The sequence below is a fragment of the Amblyraja radiata genome, chromosome 1 (genome assembly GCF_010909765.2).
Source record: "Amblyraja radiata isolate CabotCenter1 chromosome 1, sAmbRad1.1.pri, whole genome shotgun sequence".
NCBI classification, from domain to species: Eukaryota; Metazoa; Chordata; class Chondrichthyes; order Rajiformes; family Rajidae; genus Amblyraja; species Amblyraja radiata.
In genome coordinates, this window is record NC_045956.1 from 12,962,373 (window position 1) to 12,983,958 (window position 21,586).

At 44.7% G+C, this 21,586-nt stretch overlaps 1 protein-coding gene across 1 annotated transcript in view; it reads right to left on the reverse strand.

The window, feature by feature from the left end:
- arhgap10 (Rho GTPase activating protein 10) overlaps positions 1-21,586 on the reverse strand; it is a 168,413-nt gene that overhangs the window by 90,788 nt on the left and 56,039 nt on the right. The window contains exon 3 of the mRNA XM_033017799.1: positions 4,313-4,374. Coding sequence (XP_032873690.1) covers positions 4,313-4,374 — 62 coding nt within the window. The remainder of the gene's footprint in view (positions 1-4,312; positions 4,375-21,586) is intronic.

Below are 21,586 nucleotides of genomic sequence, written 5' to 3' on the forward strand. Positions count from 1 at the left end.
CCTTTGTCCACCTACCTGCCTAATCGCAACCCCCCCCCCCCTTCTTACCTGTATCCACCTCCCACTTTTATCCCAGTTTTCTCCACCCCGCTACAACCTGTCTGAAGAAAGGTCCCGACTAGAAACATTGCCTATACGGGTCTGAAGAAGGGTTTCGGCCCGAAACGTTGCCTATTTCCTTCGCTCCATAGATGCTGCCGATGCTGGAAAAATCGAAGGTAGACAAAAATGCTGGAGAAACTCAGCGGGTCAGACAGCATCTATGGAGAGAAGGAATAGGTGACGTTTCGGGTCGAGACCCTTCTTCAGACTGATGTTGGGCGGGGGAGAAAGGAAGAGGCGGAGGCAGTAGGCTTGTCATGAATACCATAATTAAATACCATAATTAAATACCATAATGCTTTTGGAAAAGAACAGTAAATAGCAAATTAGATTATGGGAATAGTAAAACCGCAGACTGAAGCTAGCAACTTGCAATGATCTTTTCCCCTTGGGGATTTAGAGAACATTATATGCTCCAGTGAATTGATCCTCAAAATCCATTTGCTAAATGTTGATTATGCAGGGCATGATGTTACAGATTAACTAAAAAGATATAGCTATCCACAGCAGGCATTCCATGGAAAACTCACAACCAACAAAGTTCAGCCAGAAGAATGTTTTCCAGGGTGGGCAATTCTGAGGCAATTCCCAGGGTGCCCAGTGCTACTGATCTCAATTGAAATGCATAGCACCAACTATCCTAGAAATAGCATTGCTGGAGTTGCTGAGAAACACATTTACATTTACCATTTGTACAAAGCATGGAAATACATCACCCATTGCAGGCACAGTAAAATCACTATTCTAAACCTAGCTGAGTGAAGTACTCCCTCTGGACTACACTTCCCATACCAGATATATGTGCCACAAAAACAAAACTGGTTTCGCAGTTAATTAAAATCTAAGCTGAAATCTTCAGCAGCTGATTTAAAGCTGAGTCTCACGTTGCGAGTTGACACAAGAGGTACCCCGAGTGAAAGACTCGTGGTTGTGTACGAGATTGCAAGTGTATGATCAAGAGTTTAACCGAGTTCCCACGGGTATGACAAGTTTGCCGTTTACTTGTCATTTCTGCGATGTTCCAAGTTCGTCTCCCGAGTTACTCTTGAGCCAATCCTGATTGAAGGTTTGTTTTAATAAGCAACAGTGTTATGTTTTAATAAGCAACAGTGTTAATGAAGACCTCTCCATCCTGTGGCTTTGTTTTAAAGATAGAATTCAGAGCGGCCGCATCTATTGATGTGACCTACAAAGGGAAAATGCGCACCATCCAGTGCCAGAGCAGTTATACTTATGATTTGTTTGAAACACACAGGTTTGATATGTTTTAATTGAATTTACTGCCATGTCTACACACTGCCGGGAGACGGGAGATTAAATCTTTGAATGTGGACGGATGTGCACATCAGATTGTTGTGAGACGGAGCTCAGGGTTCGCCTCCTGAGCTGCTTTGGTGCCCAGGCGTGAGTTGAGATGGAGAGAGGTTGGGGGGGGGTGGTGCGTCATTAATCTGTCTGGGGTGACATGGCTCTTGGGTTAGGCTGGGATCATTCTCTGCGGGATGATCTTAGTGCGGGAGACAAGTGTAGGAGAGGTGTACTGACTGTGTGGGCAGAACCTTTGGAAGTGATTGCGCAACAGTCTCAAAAGCCGCTGTGTCTCCCTGTCCCTGGGATAGCAGGGGGCGATCAAACAGCACAATACCCCCCTCCCCCTCCACGCCAACACGAAGGGCAACGATCCCAAGGCTTTAGCGTCAGGAACAGCGGGCAGGCGACAATCACCTGCCATACGCGAGAGAGATCATGCACTGTTGTAGGTCTCCTTTGCACGTCGGTGTTTCTGTCTTTCTCCACTCATTGTTGGCCCTATCTGTCACCACCCCCACCTACACCCCTCTGCTTCCCGGCCATGTGTGTGACCCCTTACCTCCCCTCTCCAGCTTCCCGCCTATCGCACCGGTGGTACAGTTCCCAGTCTCAGCTCCTGTCCACGGGGGTGGCCGGAGACGTCAGGACCAACGGGACACCGACCCCCAGGCCCACTGCAAGCACGGAGAACCCAGAGACCCACAGCCAACAGCAACTCCAGCCCCTGGGGGTCGGTGGCCCCCTTGGCCCCTCCCTCTGCAACTGCAAACAACCCCACTCTCCTGCTCAACTAACCCCCCCCCCCCCCCCACCTTTCCCTCCCAACTCCAGTCCTGTCCCGACCCCCTGGGAAACTGAAGGTAGCGACTGCCCCGGAGCGACTGGCACTGACCTGCTGGCATCGCCGACGTGAAGACAGTGCAAACCCCCCGCGCCGGTGCAATGGGCGGGGAGCTGGAGTGGTGAGGGAAGGGGTCACACACATGGCCGGGAAGCAGAGGGTGTAGATAGGGCCATGTGTGTGGAGAAAGACAGAAACACCGAAGTGCAAAGGAGACCTACAACAGTGCATGATCTCTCTCGCGTTATGGCAGGTGATTGACGCTGGGAAACTGAAGGGAGCGACAAGCTGCTGCTGCCTGCTCCGCTGAGTTAAAGAGTTCCCACGGTAGACTCACGATACACTAAGGTAAACGCACGGGCCACTACGTTCTTACAACGAGTTAAAATGTTTCAATTCTTAACATCAAGAGTAAAATTGACTCGTGGAAAATGTTAAACATGTTTGATTTTTTGCAAGAGTTGACAAGTTTCACCCGTTAGGGCCACGAGTCTCTAAGTTGCGTCCACGAGTTCTGTACGTTAATCGTACGTTATTACCACGAGTTTTAACTCGGGGTACCTCTTGTGTCAACTCGCAACGTGAGGCTCAGCTATTACCCATAGTGGGAGTAAATGCTGAATTACCGTATTTCCCGGCAATGAAGACGTACCTGCATCGAAGACGCACCCCCATTTTGAGTTGCTAAATTTTGATAAAAAGGCTGGCAGGACATAGAACTTCTCATGCTCAAAAATAAATAAATAAATAGATGCATAAAAATAAAGAAAGTAACAATTCAATTTGCCCAAGGCTTCCAGATCTCCTCCATTCTGAATGACTGAATGGGTGATGGCAGGTGGAGACACGGTGGGAAAAACGGTAGCACACCCGGACAAGTTGAATCAGTTGTGATCTTATTGAATGACAATACTAGTTCAAGGAACCAATTGAGGTTTCTCGAGCTGACACAGGAGTAAGCTCCACCGCCCGCTATCCTGTTATCCATCGCAGCTGACCCGCTCCGCTCTATGATCTTTGATCCTGAAAGACCCGGCAGTGAATGCCGTGAAGTGTCACCCAGCAAGTGCAGCAAGTGAGGTCATGTCCTGCTCCTGGCAGCAGTCGGAATTTAAGGATTTGCGGAAGCGGCTGACATGAGCGAGGCCGGCGAGCGGCAGGAGAGAGGCGTCCAGACGGAGAGCACTGCCAGAGGTGAGCGGGCCGGCAGAAGGTGCTGAGGTTTTGCTGTCCGGACCCGGTGGCTGCTCGCAGCCACCGAGCTACTTCCCTCCCCGGCCACAATGCGGTGGCTCTGCGCCCGGAGCGTCACGGCAGCGGTGAATGAGTCAGTTGCTGGCATGATCCCCGACCCCCTCCTTCTCAACGCTCCTGCCCATGCTGACCCGGGCCAGCCTCCCCACATGCTGTGCAGCTTCCCATCAGCTGCCAGCAATGAGGGACAGACTCGGCTATACCTCAGTACAGCAACATCATTCTTGATGTTGCTGTACTGAGGGATAGCTAAGTCTATATATCTTGGCTAACAACCTAACCTTTGACCTCCAAGACGCAGGTAAATTTTCGTGCCTTATTTTTGGGTAAAAAATAGCATCTTCATTGCCGGGAAATACGGTAACTACACTTCAGAATAAATTGCATTCTGTTTTAAATCATTAGGCTGAAATGAGCACCAACAGAGGGAAAAGAAAACTAAGCAACAAAGTGGATCTTATGCTGTGGTCAGCCTAAAACAATTAAATACCATAATGCTTTGGGAAAAGAACAGTAAATAGCAAACTAGATTATGGGAATAGTAAAACCACAGACTGAAGCTAGCAACTTGCAATGATCTTTTTCCCTTGGGGATTTAGAGAACATAGAGAAACTACAATTACACCAATCTGTTAAGAGGAGCATTCCAATCAAATTCCTGATGACATGAAAGTAGTTTGTGGTGAATTGATCTCAAAAGACCTATCTATATTTATATAGCAAGCAAGCAAGTCAATTCCCAGAATACTTAGTTAAAACATGTGGAGACAATTCCTTCTCCAAGCGCACAGTATTTCTGCTTACCATCATTTCCCTCTGTTCCTCGAGAGTACGTAAAAATGCGGCAAACTCCTGAATGGACTCATCTGGAATACAATGGCAAAGCAATTAACAAATGTTGACACTTTTCTAACAATTTTCCAGAATAAGTAGATATTTCCCATCATAAATATAAACATAGTAGGAGTAGGTTGTTCAGTTTCCAAGTCTGTCCTGCAATTTGAGGAGATTAAGGCCCACAGTGATTGCATAAATTGTTAGTTTAGTTCAGGTTAGAGATACAGCATGGAAACAGGCCCTTCGATCCACGCTGACCAGTGATCAGCCGTACACTAGAACTAGGGACAATTTACTGAAACCAATTTAACCTACAAACCTGCAAGTCTTTGGAATGTGGGAGGAATACGAGGCGCCAGAGAACACCCACGCTGTCACAGGGAGAACGTACAAACTCCATACAAACAGCACCTCATCAGGAACAACCCGTGTCTCTGGCACTGTAAGCAAGGCCATCTTAACGCTGGGCAGTTACCCGGGGCCCCACGAGCATAGGGGCCCCATGCTAATCTATGTATGTTGTGACTTGCGGTCAATAAATAAATACTGGATTGCAAGCATGGATTCATCAACCGAATGAGTTTGCCATCTATGTCCCCTGTGCTGGACACAGCCTGAACTTGGTAGGTGTAAAAGCAGCACAGTGTTGACTACAGACTGTAAAAATCTTTTGACTTTGTTCAGGGTCTGTATTCCTTTTTCTCTGCTTCTACACATCGATGGAATGTTCTGGCATCATCTTTAGGAAAACATATTGTGGTCAAGCATCTGTCTGACACGAGATGGTCGTCACATGTTGATCCTGTTCATGCTCTGTATGGGGGTTTTCGAGAAAATTAAACATGCACTGGATTCTGCATCAGCTGACACTGAACAGGAAGTGAACACAAGGCGAGAGGCAGAAGGATTAAGCGAGAAAATGGAGAAACAGGAAAAAATCTTTCTCACAATTCTTTGGAATGACATTCTTGAAAGAGTGAACAAAACAAGTAAGGTCCTGCAGTCAGAGGATGTGAACATACTTGTTGCCATGAATCGTGAGTCTCTGAAAACCTATCTTCAGGAAATTAGAGACAGGAAATTAAATTCAGGACCCTGAAGGCTGCAACGACCAGGTTCAGAAATAGTTACTTCCCCACAGCCATCAGGCTATTAAACCTGGCTCGGCCAAAACTCTGAACATTAATAACCCATTATTTGTTATTTGCACTTTATCAGTTTATTTATTATAATAATAATAATAATAATAATATATCTTTTATTGTCATTGCACGTCAGTGCAACGAGATTTAGTGTGCAGCTCCACTGATGTACAAGAAAGGTAAATAAATACAATACATAAATAAACAAGCTGAATTGATTGACGTGACCATCTGAGGGAGACTGTCCAAAGGGGGTGGGTGGGGGGGCACTCATTAGGGCCGGTTCAGAGCCGCTATAGCTCTTGGGATGAAACTGTTCCTGAGTCTGGAGGTTCGGGCGTTTCACAACCAGCAATTCATGTGTTTTGTAGTTCATAATGCCTATTATGTTCTGTGTGCTGAAGCAAAGCAAGAATTTCATTGTCCTATCAGGGACACATGACAATAAACTTGAACTTGAACAGATTTGGTGAATACGAATTGAAAGCCAGGAGTAGGTGTCCAGATTCAGATTATAGCGATGTGAAATAAGGGAAACAAAAGCGAAGTGTTCGTATTATTAGATATGACGGATCAGAAGAAGAGGATCAAAATAATTCCGGACAACTTGAAATTTGTGTTTCCCAATGTTGAAATTGCATTCAGAGTGTTCATGTGCATGATGTTTTTAAATCAGCTTCACAGCACAATGGGGCAGCAGCGTTTGAACTGGCTTTAATTTTATCGACCATTTACATTTTTATTCCTGTGAGTGGTTGTGTAGGTAGGGGCCCCAGTGCACTGCTTTGCCCGGGGGCCTATAATGCTGTTAAGACGGCCCTGACTGTAAGGCAGCCGTTCTATCGCTGCACCGCAGTGCTGCCCTGGGGTGGGAGATTGCAACCTTCACGTGGTCCGCCCTGTTTCGACAAATGCAATCAACCCGGTGTGCACAATCAAATAAGATCAAATAGAACAAGTTGTTCTACAACTTTAGGCTGTGCACGCCATACGCAAGAAGAAGAAGTGCTGCTCTCAGTCCTTCAGATCGTTCAGTTCCTCATAGTCCTTGCAACATTTGATTATCGATTCATTTCAGACTTTAAAATAATTTACACATTTTTAATTTCCCTTGTCGAAGATTTTGCAAACTTTTGTCATTCAGTGTATGCAGGGGTCTTTAATGCCTTTCCTCACAACAGCCGACTTCTAACTTAAAACATGTCTATTTAAACTGCAGCTCACAACCAGCAAGGATTTTTGGTTTGAGGAGGAGGCATAGGATGCAATAACAGTACGGTGCACGAACTGTGTAAATTAATAGTTAGGCCTCAGCAAGAAAACAGAATTTTGGTCATCACATTTTAGAAACCTGTCTTCACTAAAGGTGGAGTGGGTGGTTTACATGGATGAGGCCAGCAAGAAAGAGAATGTTAGTTCTAAAATAACTGAATAAGGGATTGTTTTCTTCAGAACAGTAGAGGCAGAGGGGATATTTAATAGTGTAACATTTTAAAGAAGCCAGATAACAGATAAAAAGGGCAGATTTAAAGTAATTAGGATTGGAAGGTCGCTCTCCACGATCCGCCCCAATGATAATCCTCAACACCTGTGACCCGCAAAGATGCTTTCTCAGCCCCGTAATGTATTCCTTATTTACTCATGACTATGCAGCTAAATACCAATCAATGGTGCTTTATTGTCACATGAGCGATGTGCAAACACACCGTGAAATTATTTCCCTACAAACAGTCCAGTAGAGTATCACCATATCACCCCCAATTAGCAGTTGTGTAGAAATAATAATAATAATATATCTTTTATTGTCATTGCACGTCAGTGCAACGAGATTTAGTATGCAGCTCCACTGATGTGCAAGAAAGGTAAATAAATACAATACATAAATAAACAAGCTGAATTGATTGACGTGACCATCTGAGGGAGACTGTCCAAAGGGGGTGGGTGGGGGGGCACTCATTAGGGCCGGTTCAGAGCCGCTATAGCTCTTGGGATAAAACTGTTCCTGAGTCTAGAGGTTCGGGCGTAGAAGGCCTTGTAACGTCTGCCGGAGGGAAGTAGTTGAAACAGACCGTGGCAGGGGTGTGATGAGTCCTTATGGATGCTGAGGGCCTTCCTGAGGCACCGCGTGTGGTAGATGCCCTCCAAGGCTGGTAGCTCTGTCCCGATGATCCGCTGCACTCTGTTGACGACGCGCTGAAGAGCTCTCCTCTCCGCCTCCGTGCAGCTGAGATACCACACAGAGATGCCATACGTTAGTATGCTCTCTGTGGTGCAGCGGTAGAACGTTGTCAGCAGCTGTTGGGGCAGACCAGTCTTTTTTAATGTCCTCAGGAAGAACAGTCGTTGCTGTGCCTTCTTGACCAGCGCGGCGGTGTTTGTGGACCATGTGAGGTCTTCTGAAATGCGAGTGCCCAGAAACTTAAAGCTGGACACTCTCTCCACACTTTCCCCGTAAATGGAGATTGGGGCGTATTCTCCAGAATGGGACCTCCTGAAGTCAATAATCAGCTCCTTGGTCTTGGAGGTGTTTAGTGCCAAGTTGTTATTGGCGCACCAGTCCGCCAGGTTCTGCACCTCCGCTCTGTAGTTTGTTTCATCACCGTTGGTGATCAGCCCAATCACTGTTGTGTCGTCTGCAAACTTCACGATGGTGTTGGTGTCGAATGCAGGGACACAGTCGTGAGTGAAGAGGGAGTAGAGCATGAGGCTTAGTACACAACCCTGTGGTGTGCCGGTGCTCAGGGTGATGGTGGAGGACAGGTGCGGGCCCAGTCTCACTGCCTGCGGTCGCTCCGTGAGAAAGTTCAGGATCCAAGCGCATATCGGTGAGCTGAGGCCTAGCTGGTGGAGTTTGGTGGTGAGCTTGGTGGGGATGACCGTATTGAATGCAGAGCTATAGTCAATGAAGAGCATCCTCACATACGTGCCCTGTCTGTCCAGGTGAGTCAGGACAGTGTGAAGGGCCAGAGAGATGGCATCCTCTGTCGATCTATTTGCCCTGTATGCAAATTGATGGGAGTCCAGTGAGGCAGGGATGCTGGATTTAATATGGGAGAGGACCAGCCTTTCGAAGCACTTCATGGGGATTGGAGTCAGGGCAACCGGCCGGTAGTCGTTGAGGTTGGTGATTTTGGACTTTTTCGGCACCGGCACTATGGTGGCTGTTTTCAGGCACTTGGGGACCGTTGCCAGAGATAGAGATAGATTGAAGATTCTCGTGAATACCTCCGCCAGCTGTCCAGCACAGTCCTTTAATACTCTTCCCTGTACACCATCCGGGCCTGATTGGTGGATTGATCCTACGCAGAGCGCACTGTACCTCCTGAGTGCTCAGTGTTAAGGCCTGTCCCTCCGCTATGGCCGGGGTTATTCCACACCTGGTGGTGTTGCCAGTATCGAACCGGTATAGTCCACTGAGCCAGCAAGCAGGAGGCGTCATGTTTGGCAACATTTTCCACATCCAGTCCGCACTCCAGTTGTTATGAGCGGTGCCCGGTTCAGGCAAACCCCAGGCTGTCTTCTCGGTCACTGGTCTTCGGGAGATAAACAGTGGCAGATCATAATGCCTCCCTACGTTAGATCCATTTGCTTGCATTAGGCACATATCCCTCCTGTCCAAGCTTATCTAAACACAACTTCACGTTGTTTTTAGGAAAACAATCAGTTCTGAGAACTGTAGCAGTTTGATCAGAATAGAATAGTGTTCATCAGTCATTAAATGCACACACAAACATAAAGAATTACAAAATTGAAGATCATTCTGTGGGAAATTGTTAAAAGTTCCCGTATTTTTCAATTTTAATACATTTAGCTGCTTAGCAATCCCATCAGAATAGAAAAAACAAATCTTATCTTGGTTTGCTGTCTCAACAATAAACCGCTGATTCTTGGTCAAGATTTTACCATGAGAACAAGTCACAGTGGGCTTTTGAAACTATCTACAAGTTCGCAGATAGCACCACCTTAGTGAGCCGGATATTAAATAATGACGGAGTGTAGGAAGGTGATTGAGAACCCCATAACCTGATGCCAAGACAACAAGCTCTCCCTCAATGTCAGCAAGACAAAGGAGATTGTGATTGGCTTCAGGAAGAAAAGCAGTACACACACACATTGTATACATTGATCGTGCTGAAGTAGAGATGGTTGAAAGCTTCAAGTTCTCAAGATGATTTTAATCTCGGAGGTAATGGTGGTCTAGAACCCACTTCCTAGAAGTAAAAATCCTCATTGGATTTAAAGCAGCACTGGGATATGTACACTTAAGTGGCTTTTCACGGGGCGACTTGACGCAAGAGTGAACCAGAGTTTAACATCGTGGGAACCTCGTGCGATAACAGTACGGCATTCGTGGACCACCGTGGCGCTAACGGCAGGTAATCGTGTGACTTGGTCACTCGGGAGAAAATTCAAGAAAGTTTGAATTTCTCCAAGAGTGACTTGTACACTTGTGGGTAAGCATTGCAACATTGTATGAACATAGTGGCCAGTGCGATATCCGTGCGATATCCGTAATAACTCTTGCGGGTACCGTGGGAACTCCTGCGAACGGTGAGTAACTGAGCAGTTTGATTGTCAGTGCTTGTTTTACCTCATTGTTAAATAAATATATTTTTTACTATCAGATTGATGTCTGCAATTCTTCATTAACACATCACTACAAGATGAATGTCTCTAATGTTATAATCCCTCTCATGCTGAAACACAAAATAGTTGAAGGGAGGTGAAATAATCAAATTTTCATTCTTTTTCATTTTTGAGTGTTCAGGTACCTCACTTGCTGAGCTATTTTACTCCAGTAGTTTGTGTCTCTTTTTGTCTAAAGCAGTTTCTAAGACTGTAGGAACTCCGCGGGCCATGCAGCATCTACGGAGGGAAATGGACAGGCGACCCTTTCTTCAGGCTGCCTTATCTCTCTCCCCCCCCCCCCCCCTCCCCCCTACTCCCACCCACACACACAAATGCTGGAGAAACTCAGCGGGTGCAGCAGCATCTATGGAGCGAAGGAAGTAGGCAACGTTTCGGGCCGAAACGTTGCCTATTTCCTTCGTTCCATAGATGCTGCTGCACCCGCTGAGTTTCTCCAGCATTATTGTGTACCTTCGATTTTCCAGCATCTGCAGTTCCTTCTTAAACACAAATGCACCGAGTTCCTCCAGCATTTCGTGTTTTGCTCAGTATTCCAGCATCCGCTGTCTCCCGCGTCTCCAATAAAACAAAACTACTGTCAAAAGGGTGAAGAATAGTGGCAGAGATAGATACATTCCTGATTAGTGCGGCTGTCAGGAGGTTATGGGGAGAAGGCAAGAGAATGTGGTTGAGAGGGAGAGGGAGAGATAGATCAGCCGCGATTGAATGGCGGAGTGGACTTAATGGACCGAATGGCCTAATTTTACTCCTATAACTAACAAAGATAGTAATTGTTAGGGAAATGTAGTTATTAAAGACGAGGGGGAGCAGAAATGGGCAGTCTGGGATGGCTCGCGAGATACTTGCATAGAGGCACAAAAGTTAAAGAAAGGGCAGATAAACAGGGAGGGGGGGGGACTTCCCTCAGTGCCCATCTGTTACCATTAATTGGACAGTTCGGTCTGTGAAACGCAACACGCCAGCCCCGACATCCAGCCCGGTGGTCAGTCCTTTGAAGATAGACACCAGTTGCTTGGAGCAACTCAGCCGGACAGGCAGCAACTCTGGAGAGAAGGAACGGGTGGCGTTTCGGGTCGAGAGCCTTCTTCAGACTGAGGTCAATCCCCTGCATGGATAACAGGAGTCCCAGCCAACACGACAATCGCCCGCTGCACAGTCTCGGAGCTTCCACTGCGAAAACGGTGCCTACATTTGAGCACTTATGTAACTGAACCATCCTAACACCAACCACAGAGCATTCCTGAACTACTACCTACCTCATTCGAGACCCTCGGACTATCTTAGATCGTATACTCACTGGCTTTATCGAGTTACAGTGTGGAAACCGGCCCTTCAGCTCAACTTGCCCATACCGGCCAAAATGTCCCATCGAAACTAGTCCCATCTGCCTGCGTCTGGTCCATATCCCTCCCAACCTGTTTTATCCATGTACCTGTCTAAATGTTTCTTAAATGTAGGGATGGACCCAGCCTCAACTACCTCCTCTGGCAGCTTGTTCCATACACCCACCACCCTTTGTGCGAAAATGTTACCCCTCACTCAGATTCCTATTAGATCTTCCCCCCTCACCTTGAACCTATGCCCTCTGGTCCTCGAATCCCCTCTGTGGGCAAAGGACATATATTACCCTGGACTCTGTCTATTTCCCTGCCTGTTCGTCTCATGGTTTTGTACACCTCTCAGCCTCTGTCCCCAGTGTGGAGTTAAGGGCTTGTTTATGGGCGCCCTGGGCTGAGAACTCTGGAGGATGGGTTTTAGACTTTATCGGGAATCGAGATAGACCCCGTAATGCAGGAGCAAAGAATCGCAGACGCTAATCTGCATTGGAAAGACACAATATGCGGGAGTAACTCAGCGCTGAAGAAGAGTCCCGACCCGAAACATCATCTATCCATGTTGTCTAGCGATGCTGCCTGACCCGCTGAGTTGCTCCAGCGCTTTGTGTCTTTCCACTAGACCTGTAATAAGTCTTGGCTGGGTGTTTACTGGGATCTCTGGTGTTTAATAGACGTCCTGATGTTGTTTTTGATCGGGTTTACTACTGACAGTATTTAATCAGATCCATATTAAATCATTTCCCCTTCACCTTAAACCTATGTAATCTGGTCCTCGATTCGCCTACTCTGGGCAAGAGACTGTGCATCTACCCGATCGATTCCTCGCATGATTTTAAACATTATCTTGCACACAGCGTTGTTCCCTTCACCATGTATACACCATTTATGGCTCGATTGTTACTATTTATTGTCTGTCTACTGACTGGTTAAACGTTTGAAAGTTTCACCTCTCAGTAGATAATAAAATAAGACAACCATCACGGTCAATGTGAGACAAAGTCTTTATTCCTATTTGACAAAATAAAAAGACGACTTCTTGCACATATTGAGAGAAGGTGCATCACACCAAACAACATTTGTCTAAAAAAAAACAGATTATTCTTCAGCTCATTAAAGAGCTCGGGTGAAATTCTGACAAAGTTTGTGAATGCACTTTTATCCTCTTCGCACAGCACATTAAGCAGCTGATCATATTGTCCAAATTGAGGTCTCCGTTGAAAGATGGGCTTCACCCAGTGAGACTTCCTCTTAATTCTCTTTTTAATTAATCTCACCCTTCTGCCTTCACGCAAGCGTTCTCGATGCACACAGTGGGCTGCTGCATACAGCGCGTCAATGAAAATAACCACCATCCTGTACTCGAAAATACCTAGTATAGGCATGTCTCCAAATGAGCCAATTCAACCAAGGGAGGAATATAGTGTGTGAAAAAACCCAATATAGTGTGTGAAAACAAAGTAACATCATTTGTGCCACGTGATTAACAACACTACAGTTCACGATGTTCATTCAAGATTAACGGGAAAGCTCGGGAGACGGACAAGTCACTCGCACAAATAACAGAAATGCCGAGTACCGTGGGAACTCTTTATCTACCCCCCGTTATATCGTGCGAGACTCGTGCTGGACCACGACCACTTCACTCTGGTGACATCTTGCGTCAACTCGCCCCTGTGAAAAAGCCGCTTTAAAATGCGCCTAGTCCACAACCCATGGATTAAGCCAACAAGTGGAATTAGGAAGGATAATTATTTCTTTGGCCAGAGGGGCACAGTGGATGAAATATTCTCCAATCATGCTACATATTCTATTTTTCTAAGATCAATATTCAAAGAGAAAGGACTTCATTTATACAAGATCCTTAAAGATTGAGAAAGTCCTTTTTGAATGAATCATCCATTGTTTCTTAAATGACTGCAGAGTTTTGACTCCCTCGACACCACGTGGAACTCAATCACTCAGTACGTAAAAAAAAAAAAACACCCTAAAATGATCTTTTACTAACTTGAACCTATGTCCGTTCTCTACAGGTGTAATATTTCCAAATTAATTTTACATATTTAGTACACTAGGTGTTGTCTGGCCATGACACATACAATCGATCTCAACTTCAAATAACCTGCACTCCATTAGCCATGTACTTGGATATTACAGCACTAATATATTTGGCTTTATGTTTTTGTAATGTTTGTAATTTGGTCATTACCAACATTGGTTGATATGTGGAATATCAAGATTACCAACTCTTGTAACCTTTATATACTTTGATATGCATCATGTATTGTGAATTTATATATTCATATTTTACACCATTCAATTCTACTTTGTCACATAAGTGAGAGTAAAGTGAAATCCTTTGTTTTTTGCATACAATCCGATAAAATCATACAGCAAACTTCACCTAGGCAGCACACAAATAGTTGCCACGTTTCTGCCGCCGACAAAATTTCAGAACTGCTTAGTACAGCCTTAACTTCTCGCAGTGGAGAACGAGGCCTGCCACCAAACATGGCCACATGCGGCCCGCCGGGTCCCTCCCTCTCGGCGAATCTCGCCAGGCTCCTTTGTTCTCAGCAGCCAGTCCGCCGTTCAGCTCCGCAGCCATTCCCCGGACTTGTCTGCCACTGTGCGGCGCATCCCGAGAGTCATCTACCACCAGCGCATCCCGAGAGTCATCTACCACCTTGCAGTGCATCCCAGGAGTCCTCTTTAAATTTGATTTCCCATCATTCTACCCAAATACATGTCATTCTACAATTGTGGTATCCTTCTTCAAGACCACTCCATAGGTTTTGTCCCATCAAATGAATATGCAATGAATTTTTGAAATACAAGCACAAAGCAGATACGACACAAAGCATCAGACTGCCCTGCTCAGAGCTTCTTTGCACCTTGAGATTATTCATCTTTCTTGCCTTCAGACAATTTGGTCCCTATTTCCGAATCTCCCACAACTTTAAGCTTAACCAACAGCCTTTAATATGGAATTGAGAAAGCACCCAGGCAGGTGTCACAGGGTTAAACCAAAGCCATAGCTTATCCCTCTAGTGGGCACAAAAGACCTCATGGCAAAGCCAGGGTCACACACTTGCAACTTTAACCCTTTCCAGGAATGATGGGTGATCTGCTAAGAGCTTCTATTCCATCATTTTCTGTTCTTATCTAACTATTTTATAAGACAGAAGAGTTATCTCTGGTGTCTGAATATTAGTCTGCTGCAAATTTACAGATACCAAAAGTTCCTTGTGCTGCTCCACATCTCTTGCACTTCATGTGCACACTGAAAAATGAGTCTCAGATGTGTGATACTAATGGTAAATAAGATGTCACATCTTGTGGGCGATTCAGAAATAGGGACCAAATTGTCTGAAAGCAGCCCCGCCAGCGGTCTGTTTTTTTGTCTTTTTTTTTATTTTTAGTGCGTTTTAAAGTCAGTGTAAATGTTCTCAGGTTTGTTTTATGTGGGGGGAGGGGGAGGGGGAGGGGGAGGGGGAGGGGAAACTTTTTTTTTTAGTTTCTTACCTGTCGGAGATTTGATTAATTTTTGGATCGCATTCCCCGGTCACTCTGCGGCCTACCATCGATGGAGCTGGAGGCCTCCTTGGACTGGCTTTGGAGCTCCACCATGGGGCGTGGACTTACATTGGGGCTGATCCCTTGCCTGGGATCGCTCCCAGGCAAGGGATCAGACTTTACATCGGGAGCTTGTAGTCTCGGGAGAGGCCATGGATGTCGGGAGCTCCGACATCACGGAAGGTTCGACCAGCCCCGATATGGGGTTCGATCATCTGGCGTGGGGAGCCGACACCCCCCCCATGCAGGAGCAGATCGCCACAATGGGAGGGTCCGCCGCCGGCTACGGGAGTCAAATGCATCCTGTGAATGTAGGGCTCGAAGCCCCCGACCTCGGGAGATCAAAGGGAAGAGATTAAACTTTTTTTTCACCTTTTATCACAGCGAGGAATGTGGAGGAGTCACTGTGGTGGATGTTTATGTTAAAATGTGTTTTGTGCATTGCGTTGCCTTTTATTTGTATGACTGACTTGGCAAGTCAGGTTGGGTATAAATGCAGGTTGACGCCAGAGGGTAATGGTGGATGGCTGTTTGTCGGGTTGGAGGCAGGTGACTAGTGGGGTGCCTCAGGGATCTGTATTGGGTCCTTTGTTGTTTGTCATGTACATCACTGATCTGGACGAAGGTGTGGTAAATTGGATTAGTAAGTATGCAGATGATACCAAGATAGGGGGTGTTGTGGATAATGAAGAGGATTTCCAAAGTCTACAGAGTGATTTAGGCCATTTGGAAGAATGGGCTGAAAGATGGCAGATGGAGTTTAATGCTGATAAATGTGAGGTGCTACACCTTGACAGGACAAATCAAAATAGGACGTACATGGTAAATGGTGGGGAATTGAAGAATACAGTTGAACAGAGGGATCTGGGAATAACCGTGCATAGTTCCTTGAAGGTGGAATCTCATATAGATAGGGTGGTAAAGAAAGCTTTTGGTATGCTAGCCTTTATAAATCAGAGCATTGAGTATAGAAGCTGGGATGTAATGTTAAAATTATACAAGGCATTGGTGAGATCAAATCTGGAGTATGGTGTACAATTTTGGTCGCCCAATTATAGGAAGGATGTCAACAAAATAGAGAGAGTACAGAGGAGATTTACGAGAATGTTGCCTGGGTTTCAACAACTAAGTTACAGAGAAAGGTTGAATAAGTTAGGTCTTTATTCTCTGGAGCGCAGAAGGTTAAGGGGAGACTTGATAGAGGTCTTTAAAATGATGAGAGGGATAGACAGAGTTGATGTGGACAAGCTTTTCCCTTTGAGAATAGGGAAGATTCAAACAAGAGGACATGACTTCAGAATTAAGGGACAGAAGTTTAGGGGTAACATGAGGGGGAACTTCTTTACTCAGAGAGTGGTAGCGGTGTGGAATGAGCTTCCAGTGGAAGTGGTGGAGGCAGGTTCGATGGTATCATTTAAAAATAAATTGGATAGGCATATGGATGAGAAGGGAATGGAGGGTTATGGTATGAGTGCAGGCAGGTGGGACTAAGGGAAAATAATTGTTCGGCACGGACTTGTAGGGCCGAGATGGCCTGTTTCCGTGCTGTAATTGTTATATGGTTATATGGCAAATGAAATTCCTCGTATGTTGCAAAACATACTTGGCTAATAAAATATTATTGTGATTGTGATCTGATTATCCACCGCAGCACAGGATTCATGAGGGAGCCCAGAAACATGCTGAAGAGGGGAAAGATGCCATTCACAGGACATCCATAGTTGTACACCAAGAATGGCTGGTGCACAAATACCTATCCCTTTCATTTGAATGGACTCGCTAACCCTGCGCAAAAAAAATGGAAGCAGCCAAGTGCTTGTGGCATTCTGCTTCATTGTATTTTAATTAATCGTGTTTTTTTTTAAATTTTAACTAGATTTTAAAAAATATCAATATCCATTGATAAATGTCTCAGTGGAACTGATGTATTTAATAGCAGTTAAAATGCTTCAAACAGTTGGCAAGCTATCAAGGCATTGGGAGGGTGAAGCTGCGTGATGTGCCCTGAATCACTAGATCGTTGCCAGTCAACCCATTCACTCCTTCTCATTTGAAAAATGTGCAGACGGAACCAGTGCTACATTTAGAGTCTGAAACTGAAACCACAAATCTCAAACTGAACCCTGCCCTCACTGAGATCTCTGACGCCCTACAGCCTCGTGTGTACTATGACTGCTTGGCCCATCGAGGTCAGGGTCAGACATTATTGCCTAGGGAGGTAAGACATTAAGGAGCTTGTGCATTACAGACGTTACTCAAACTACATTGTCAAAGAGTGGAAACTTGGATTTAGTTTTCTCAAAGTTAAATAGTGAAGATGCTGCAAATCCAAAATAAACAATGACTCTTCAGATCAGGCTGCACCCACGTAGAGAGGAAAAAAGTTAAAATTTGAGATCAAAGTCCGGTTCTTGCGAAAGATCATCGCATTCAAATATTTTTCTCTCTCCCCCCCCCCCCCCCCCCCCCCACACAGATGCATTTTAAGTATTTAAGGACAGCCACTTTTTTGCATTGCCAGTCTCCTCACAGTGAAGCCATTTAAGACATCTCATGTCCTTGAAGACCTCTTTGGCAGCCTCTGCCATAAATCCCTTATGTGGATTCCTTGCTCAGCTCTTCGGCATCCTGCCCAAGAACCTCTTACAGCCTGGGAATGTTCTCTCATCAAACCTCCTCCTCCCACTCTTCCCATCATTCATTACATTCAGTAATAGCAGCTTCCTGCAGTCAGAAGATGGTTCTTTCCACAACAGTGCATCTCATTAAGAGCGGTCCGAAAATATCACACCTGCTGTGGTATCAGCTAAAACTATGAGACGAACAGTGTGGCATTGTTACACGGGGAAAAGCAACCATGGTGCTCTGAAGTTCTTGGTCTTTTTTACAACTTCAACAATGTTGCTGTGATCTATAATGCTTCATTTATGCCTAGAAATGATTATCTATCATTATCAAACTTGTTTATGGGCACTAACTGTGTGCCACTTGGCTACTTTTGTTCTACAATACCATCATTGATGCTATTTAAGTATCCATTGGCCGTACGGTTATTTTAGGATATCACGCGAGGGACATGAAAGACTCTATTGAAACCTTGGCCATCTTAAACTATATGCAATCAGGTAGCAGAGCCCCATCTTTTTGGAATTCCCAACGTTAAACTGAGGACTCTACGTGCAATTTAAAAATGGTTAATTAATCCTGTGGACAGTTTGAAAAAATAAAATAAAAAACATAGTATTTGCCGAGGAGTGCCACCAAGTCCATGGTTTAACATTAATGTTTAAGTTAAAAGGGGTTTTCTGTGGTGCTGTTGCCAGCAACCTAGAAGGAATTGAGTGGGTAGATCCAGAGTGTGCACCTGAACTTTGAGAAGCAACTTTAAAAAAACTGACACCAAACTTACTACCAGGAGAGCAAAAATGATTCAGGAATGGCTGCAGTTAGTAGAATAGTTCACACTGTTTTCAATAGTTCACTGACATTGCGAGTTCAAAATTGGAAATGACCAAGATGCTTAAAGTACAATTGGGCATTATAAAAATCTATTTAATCTAATATTAATGAGATAATTGATTTCATGATATTTCACACAAAAATACCAGGAAAATGCCTGGAATATGCATTAGTGCTCAACTGCAGTTCATTTGTTATTTGTTCCGCTCTGTCTACCTTAAGTAAGCCTTGTTTAAAATTGAATTATGGCACCTTTGTTTCTCAATAGACATGATGCTTTGAATGTCAATAAATAAGACAATGAACTAAAACACACAGCGAAGCAAAACTAAATAAACCTAACTTGCTGAACAATGTGTTGTAAAATCTAGCAAAACACAAAACTTAATTTGGAAACATGACTGTCTGGTGAAAATGGCATATTCTAAAATAGGAAACCTAAACATATACAGTGCATTCAGAACCTTTCACTTTTTCCACATTTTGTTACGTTACAGCCTTATTCTAAAATGGATCATATTCTTTTTTTTTTTTTAAATCATAAATCTATACACAATACCCCAGAATTAAAAAGCGAAAACAGGTGTTTAGAAATGTTTGCAATGTAATTAAAAAGAAATAACTGAAATATCACATTTACATTACAGCCTCAAGTCTTCTTGGGTATGACGCTACAAGCTTGGCACACCTGTATTTGGGTAATTTCTCTCATTCTTCTCTGGAGACCTTCTCAAGCTCTGTCAGGTTAGATGGGGAGCGTCGATGCACAGCTACTTTCAGGTCCCTCCAGAGATGTTCGATCAGGTTCAAGTCTGGGCTCTGGCTGGGGCCCCTCAAGGACATTCACAGACTTGTCACTAAACCACTCCTGCTTTGTCTTGGCTGTGAGCTTAGGGTCATTGTCCGGTTGGAAGGTGAACGTCCGCCCCAGTCTGAGGTCCAGAACACTCTAGAGCAGGTTTTCATCAAGGATCTCTCTGAACTTTGCTCCGTTCATCTTTCCCTCGATCCTGAATAGTCTCCCAGTTCCTGCCGCTGAAAAGCATCCCCACAGCATGATGCTGCCACCACCATGCTTCACCATAGGTATGGTATTGGCCTGGTGATGTGCGGTCCCTAGTTTCCTCCAGACGTGACGCTTGGCATTCAGGCCAAAGAGTTCAATCTTGGTTTCATCAGACCAGAGAATCTTGTTTCTCATGGTCTGAGAGTCCTCTAGGTGCCTTTTGGCAAACTCCAAGCGGGCTGTCATGTGCCTTTTGCTGAGGAGTGGCTTCTGTCTTGCCACTCTACCATAAAGGCCTGATTGGTTGATTCCTGCAGATAATAGTTTTCCTTCTGGAAGGTTCTCCCATCTCCTGGAGCTCTGTCAGTGACCATCGGGTTCTTGGTCACCTCCCTGACCAAGGCCCTTCTCCCCCGATTGCTCAGTTTGGCCGGGCGGCCAGCTCTATGAAGAGTCCTGGTGGTTCCAAACTTCTTCCATTTAAGAATGACGGAGGCCACTGTGCTCTTCGGGACCTGCAATGCTGCAGAAATGGTTTTATACCCTTCCCCAGATCTGTGTCTCGACACAATCCTGTCTCGGAGGTCTACGGACAATTCCTTCGTCTTCATGGCATGGTTTTTGCTGACATGCACTGTCAACTGTGGGACCTTATATAGACAGGTGATTTGCCTTTCCAAATCATGTCCAATTAATTTAATTTACCATTGGTGGACTCCAATCAAGTTGTAGAAACATCTCAAGGATAATCAATGGAAACAGGATGAATCAAAGCTCAATTTTGAGTGTTATAGCAAAGGGTCTGAATACTTATGTAAATGTGATATTTCAGTTATTTATTTTTAATTACCTTGCAAAAATTTCTAAACACCTGTTTTCGCTTCTTCATTCTGGTGCATTGTGTGTAGATTGATGATATAAAAAAATGAATTTAATCCATTTTAAAATAAGGCTGTAACGTAACAAAATGTGAAAAAAGTGAAGGGGTCTGAATACTTTCTGAATGAACTGTAAATAGACGTTGCAAATCATGCTTTGGCAATGGATCTTTTAACTTCTTGAATTAATTTAATACATTATCAATCAAAGATATTTTTGCTACTGGGATCTAATCTTTCTAAATTATTTTACAAATTACAGAAAAATATCAAATAATCAACTTCCACATGATCCTTAGCCTTGCCCTGCACCTGTGTACTCATGATAGGAGTCAATGAATCAGAACAAACTCCCACAGACTTCCCAGGCCTCGGGCTGGGAAAATTGCCTGCTGTGCCTGCGCCAAGGGCAATGGCTCCATTCCAACAACTGCTGAGATAAAGTATCCGGAGATTTTTCTGTAATCCACTTAAAAGCAACTGAAAAAATAAACTCTTTTAAATGTGTGTATATTTTTCATGAATTGGAAATTCAAGTTAGCACGTATTTTCAATTACATTTTCATTTTTGATGACTTCAATGTGTTACTCGACATCTCTAAATATCAGAGACAGTTCTAAACGTTTATGAACAGGGACAGTTTTGACAGCTGGGGAGGCTGGAGGAGAAGATTCCCCAATGCAGTTCCAGTGCAGCATATTGAGGCACGGCCTTGAGATATGCAGCCAGCGATGCCAGGGTGACAGACGATCTGCCCCTATATTTTGTTATGTCTGCACAGTTGATATAATTCATGAGTATATATATGCTTAAGCAACAGAAACACATGCCTCCGTTACAAAGACCAATTCGAGAAAAATACAAGTGGACCATTTAAAATTAGATTCAGATTAAGATTCAGATTCAACTTTAATTGTCTTTGTCAGTGTACAGTACAGACAACGAAATGCAGTTAGCATCTCCCTAGAAGAGCGACATAGAATATGATTTCAATAAATAAATCTATTTACATGCATACAGTCATAGTGTTTTTCCTGTGGGAGGAGTGTCCGGGGGGGGGGATTGGCAGTCACCGAGGTACAGTGTTGAGTAGTGTAACAGCCGCAGGGAAGAAGCTGTTCCTGGACCTGCTGGTCCGGCAAAAGAGAGACCTGTAGCGCCTCCCGGATGGTAGGAGGGTAAACAGTCCATGGTT